Here is a 6,471-nt window from a genome sequence, read left to right on the forward strand (position 1 = left end):
ATTTTTTGTTTTTATTTCAGAGATGACTTTGCATTTACGAGGTAAGACACACACTTACACACTCACTCACACACCTACAGACACACACATATGACAGTACATTTCATAATTTTAACTTTTTCTTTTTTTACATTTATTGTCTTTTTCAGAAGTGATCGTCATCCGTAGAGGTAAGACACACAGACACACACTCATGTGTGTGTGTGATTGTGTATATATATATATATAAAATATACACCCACACAATATAATATAACAATATATATTTTTATCCCTATATTTTATACCTTATAGTTATATTATATTCTACTTTTCATTTGTATTTTTTATATGTATTTAGATGCCCCACCCCCTGGGAACAGTCCGGGCTCTACACCTAATCCTCCTCAGACCCCCACCCAATGCTCCTTAGTCCCCCCACCTCATCCTCCTCAGACCCCCATCCCATCTTTCTTAGATTTCTCCACCCCATCCTCCTCAGACCACCCCACCCCATCTTTCCAAGACTTCTCCACCCCATCCCCCTCATTCTCCTTCAGCTTATCCTGAAGCAGGTCTTCAGAGACGGAGGCCGGTCCTCTCGTTAATGTAAGTTGCTCAAAGTTCATAATGTAAACCATTCCTGTTCTAATTACTGTAATTAAACTTTTTGCAAACATTAGTGAGTATTGTAATTGTTTTGAAACTTTGTTCTGTAATTACGACTTTTTACTGTAAGTTGTTCTGTAGTTAGAATATAATTTCTTATGCTGAATTACTTTTAGTCAACGACAAAATGCTTTATGTTGCAGTAAAGTATTTTGAGAGTAAAAATAAAAAAATAGTTTTGTTTTTGCATCATAACTAACATCTGCATGGTTTTATGCTAGGTTGCTGTTCCATGGACCTGGCCTCCGCAGTTTTTTGGGGGGGATTTTTTTGTTGTTAATTGTTTTATTGTTCTGTAGTTTTTTTTATTTATTGATTGTTCTTGTTATTATTTTAAAATTTAATGTTTTGAATGAATATATATATATATATGTTTTTTTATTTTATAAATGATTTAAACAATTAAACAATCCCTTTCTGACTGAACAGACCCTTTATTCATGCACACAGATACACAAAATTGTGCCCCACAGACTACAATATGTGTTCACCAGTTCTCTGGAAAGAACACATGCTGATAGGAAAGTCCCAGTGATGCAAAATTTTAATGCTGTCTCCTATACATTTGGCCAGCTATACACACACACACACACACACACACATGTATTTATATATATATATATATATATATATATATAGTGAGGAAAATAAGTATTTGAACACGCTGATATTTTGCAAGTTCTCCCACTTAGAAATCATTGAGGTCTGAAATTGTCATCGTGGGTGCATGTCCACTGTGAGAGACATAATCTAAAAAAAATCCAGAAATCACAATATATGATTTTTAAACTATTTATTTGTATGATGTCTCTCACAGTGGACATGCGCCTACGATGACAATTTCAGACCCCTCAATGATTTCTAAGTGGGAGAATGTGCAAAATAATATTATATAAATAAAAATAAATAAATACAAACTACTGGCCAAAATATTGTACACACATTTATGGCACTCATTTATGTTGCCAAAATATTTATTATTAGGCCAAAAGTTTTTGGACACTTGACTGTAAGATTGCCATGTGTTCCTTTTAGAACATCCCATTCATTTACATTTACAACATCTAAAAGAAGCCCTTATACAAAACGACATACATACATTTTATAAACTACATAAAAACAAACACTCATGGATCTCAATATGGATTAGATTATATTATGATTTTTAGATATTAAATACATGCAAAGAAAAAGAAGATCAAGATCAACAGGAGTAATTAGAACAGGAAACTTTTATTTCATGACTTCACTCTCTGGTATTGTCCTTCTAGTCCATTCTATAACAATATATGGTGCATTGTATATCTGCTGACTTGTCTGATGATAGGGACATCTACAGACAGTGTCATGTGATGTTACACAAGCAAATGTGTTAATTTGGAAATTTAGTATGTGCACAAGATCTGTGAAGACTACTTTCTAGAGCATACTGTACCCCTATGTATACTGTCCATCTATAGTACAGAGAAAAGTCTAGATTTAGTCTTCCACACTGATCCCCATTTACTCTTATAATAATCTACAAAGTCTTCTGGGAAGATGTTCCACTAGATTATGGAGATTTGTGGAGATACTCTCAAAGGTTAAAGGTCAGAGCTTTATAGCACATCAGATTTATAAACATAATTTATTTCAACAACAACCTTCAAACTATAAAATAAACTATAAAGCGTGTGTGTGTGTGTGTGTGTGTGTGTGTGTGTGTGTGTGTGTTTAGTGTTGCAAGCAGTCCTTGCAGCAAATCGCTTGGTGATGTTTACACGTAAATCCACCACAGGCAATGCAAGTGAGGATTGTACGTGTTGTGCAGCACTTACATGTTCCCCTCTGAACTAAGCTGCTGGTTCCTTCTGGTGTCTGAGGGGCAGCAGCTACAGAGCACTGTAGCTCCCTCACAAGTGCAGCAGAAATTGGTGCATGGGGGAAGTGCTTTCTCTTCACAATTGCTGCTGAAATCATTAAGTTGCCTAACTCCTCTAAAAAGCCTCCTCCTGTAGTGTTTTTGTTGGTTCCAGGAGGGGTTCATCGCTGTAAAAATTACAAAGGGATTATAAGCCGATATGTCCACCATATTAAAAAAATAATGTTTGTGGTCTAAGCTATTAGTCTTTCTTCTACAGCTGTAGGTGCCAACAAGCTACAAAGATACAAGTACAAGAAAACAACATCTCCCTCACAACTCGCATGCCCTGTCCCACATCTGCAGCATCCCATGGTCCTTCCCAAATATGGTGAACACCACCAAGCATACGATGTGGTGACATCAGCAGTTATCCATAGTTTTAGTCCATATTTGGCTGTTTTTTTGGGCACATATTGCCAAAATTGGCATCATCATTTAACACTAGTTTTACTAAACCTGTGCAAATTCCCTGGCCCTCACACCTAGGAGCACCCCTGCTGAGATTTTCACAGGCCTGCAGCTCCATTGTTCTCCTGCTTTTGTTGTGCAAACACACCCATTACCTGTGAGGCCTGGCACATTTGCATTTCTTTACTCAGAGTAGCTCAGAGGCCAGAAGAAAACTCAGAAACAATCTTCTTTTGCCTGTCCACCCTGTGCATGCCTTGTGCAAAATGTAGGCATTCACCGCTGCCAGGTCCAACATATTGTAAAAAAAACACTACTGGCCACCTGCGTGTTGCCTCTCTTATGGAATACATCCATGCCATTTGGGTAAACACATGTACACCACACTGTAAAAGCAGAGAGAGAGAGAGAGATGAATTGCAAACATATTTGGTCTCCAAATCCGTGGCCATCCAGAACTTGATCCCAACTTTGTCTGGCTTGGTTGCGATATACTGTGTGAATGGACAACGAACCTTGGTAGGGAACAGCTGTTGTAGGGCCACACCAACAATAACTTGAACTTCATTCTGCTCAACTTTCTTTCATTGCAAAATGCACTGAATTATATATTTTGAATAGCTGGTACTGATCATCGGAAGAATAAAACTATTCTGTAAATATCTGTGAAATTGTGGAGTATAGGTCAAATAAGAAAACAAAAAAAAATATTGTTATCCTAACCTCACTAAAATCAATAAATTGCAATTCAAAGAATAAATTCAATTGCAAAAGTTTTTTATTTATTAATATAAATTATTATTATTTATTTGTTACCATTCATAGTATTGACAGACAGACAGCGGTCAATTATTATTAGCAACGGTCTGGTATACAAAATAATTGCCTGCCGAACGTTTGGAAGCCCATTCAAGTGAATGGAACGTATTATTAAATTATAATAATTATTATCTACAGGGAATGTTTCAAAGATGACCACGTGATCTAAAGCAATGAAGTTCATATTATTTTTTGTTATGCCTTTTACTTGGCACATAACTGGAAAACTTTCTTGCCTTTTCAAAAACGTCCGCTGCAGACGGAGTGCGCATGCTCGGATTGAATTATTTTCTGTGCCGCATTCTTCTCATATTTAGAATGGCAATTTTATTATGTGATTACAATTGTGTTTCTGCCGTGTTGTTTCAGTGATTTAGGTATTTCTCCAGAAAACTTCCTGGGGCCGATTTTTTGGTGCATCCTTATAATTTATGATTGGCCTCACCTGGGCCGGATTTGCCCAGGTCTGATCTATGGTCATGTGTTCTCCTGGAGTGAAACTCTCAGCACAGTTCTTGTTGAAGCGTGTCCAGATGTAGGAGATTGCAGCAAATTTGTCTGTTTTCACCCGTTCTGCCCGCGTGTCCTTGTCATCAATCGAAGGTGTTGCATAACTGAAATGAATCTATCTCGGGGCATTGTTTTTTTGATTACTGGCACCAGAAAGCTTTCTGACCAGCAAACCACACTGGCACCAACGGGACACATGATTGCTCTTACAAACAGAATTGAAATGAATGCCATCAGTTCATGAATTGCCAAATTCCAGTCCGTCTCTGTTCTGCGGGCTTAATAGACCGTGCATTCCTTGATGGTCTGCAGCATTCCCACGTCTAACAGGCAAAGGAAGCTTTGAAACATGCTTGTAATTTTATGATGTCGGAAGATAAACAAATAGAGAATGGTAAATTTACATGAACCTAACTCTAAATGGTTTTATATAAATATCATATGTACTATGGCAATGACAAACCTTAGCAGACTCTGTGGGTCCAGCTTGTGCAGTGAAGCACGAGTCATTTGTTACTGCACTGGGCATTCCGATGTCCTCCTCTACCCACACAGTGCCGTCTTTTGCCTTGTTTGTTCTTGTTCCGTTTTCTTTTAGGATTCTTCTGAGGAGGTATCAGTGACCTGCTGGACAAATGAAATCTCTCCTCCATTTAGAGTCTGCTTCGTCCATTTCCTGAAGCCAGGCCAAAGCCTGTTGCGTGGAGAGGTTCTTCCTGCGTGGCAGTGATACGGAGGCCATCCTGATGTGCGTTCTCAAAAATGCGAAGAAGAAATGATTGTCTCGCCTGGGTCTGTCTGCTTTTATGCACAGCACTGTGCTGTAGTCATGCAATGCAACTCCCTTACATACACAGTCACAATGGACAGAATCACGACCAATTGTTAGGAAGGTTTCCTATTCAGCTCAACAAAAAAAAGGACAAAATGTTAGGATTTTCACTATCTAGTGAGCGCTGATCAAGGAATTGTACTCGCCCCAGCAGGTACAGGATTCAGAACACTCAACTTTTCTGGGTATAGAACTGAGCGTATATGAGGTGATTCTTGCTATCTTAGCTGCTGTTCAGTAGTTTGCGTGATGCAGAATGCATGCTGAAAGGCCACTGCTGAATGGTCAGTGCTGAGTGACAGGTTGCACGATGTAGAATGGCAAAGCACAGACTGATTCTGTTTTTATGAATGACTGGCCACGCCCTCTTTACCGCTTCACAGGGTAATTTTCCCTCCCCTTTGGAAGACACTTGCCCAAATCCCGAACCTAATTAGGCGGATATATGAAGATGGGTGGAGCCTGAGCGAGCCACACGAGTTTGGAATAAATATAGTCTGAGCCATAAGGCACGCATGAGCACAGCTTTATACAGACAAAATCAAAGGAATGTTCTATACCTTCATTTTCATTTATGTTCAACAGAAGTCATTTGTGTCTTGTAAAATCTCATTTTCTTTTAACACTCTTTTTTACTTTTAACTCAGAGCACAGAAGAATCTCAATCCTGCCTTTTATTCAATACAATCATCTACAACTTACTGTAACTAATTATTATGTTCTTGGATGACTATAGTTAGTAGTCAGGCTATTTGAAGTTTCTCGTCCAGACCTCTAGAGGTTTTTCTAGTCCTTGTTTCCTGTTCCTAGTTTCCAAACCACCTCGGCTCTTGATTACATGAGGCTTGTTAAAAGCTTGTGGAAGATGTGGACATCCCACAAGTCTCGAATCACAGAATTCTAAATCTTTCCAAAAGCTTTGATGTTCATTCACATAAATACAATTTTCCTCTTCTCATTTTTCACCCTATTACCAATTTGTTACTTCAACCCACAATCCATCGATGATTTGATCTCATTTCCCAGGTTGATGCCAGCTGCTGGGTGTGTGTGAATGCCCTGCTATGCTGCCAATGTGTTCTCTTAGAGTCAGGCTGGTGTTTGATGGTTGCGGGTGCTGTAAAGTGTGTGCCGCCCAACTCAGCCAGCACTGTAATACTTACAAACGCTGTGACCAACATAAGGGCTTGGAGTGTAACTATGGCAATGATGTGATGTTGGGAGCAGGAATATGTCGAGGTGAGTAAAGTAAAACTATGAATATTTGGGTGTGTATGTGTCTGTTGTGGAAACTCGAAAGTGTGATGCTTTGGCTCTTTATTTAGAGCTAGGATACTATGTGCTTTGGTCA

At 38.7% G+C, this 6,471-nt stretch overlaps 1 protein-coding gene across 1 annotated transcript in view; it reads left to right on the forward strand.

Annotated features, from left to right (window-relative positions):
• LOC124378446 (putative uncharacterized protein DDB_G0290521) overlaps positions 1 to 997 on the forward strand; it is a 1,759-nt gene extending 762 nt beyond the window's left edge. The window contains exons 5-8 of the mRNA XM_046838159.1: positions 21 to 41; positions 150 to 170; positions 341 to 588; positions 870 to 997. Of these exons, the coding sequence (XP_046694115.1) occupies positions 21 to 41; positions 150 to 170; positions 341 to 549 (251 nt within the window). The 3' untranslated portion in view covers positions 550 to 588; positions 870 to 997. The remainder of the gene's footprint in view (positions 1 to 20; positions 42 to 149; positions 171 to 340; positions 589 to 869) is intronic.
• Positions 998 to 6,471: the final 5,474 nt, after the last annotated feature.

Source organism: Silurus meridionalis, chromosome 24, assembly GCF_014805685.1.
Source record: "Silurus meridionalis isolate SWU-2019-XX chromosome 24, ASM1480568v1, whole genome shotgun sequence".
NCBI classification, from domain to species: Eukaryota; Metazoa; Chordata; class Actinopteri; order Siluriformes; family Siluridae; genus Silurus; species Silurus meridionalis.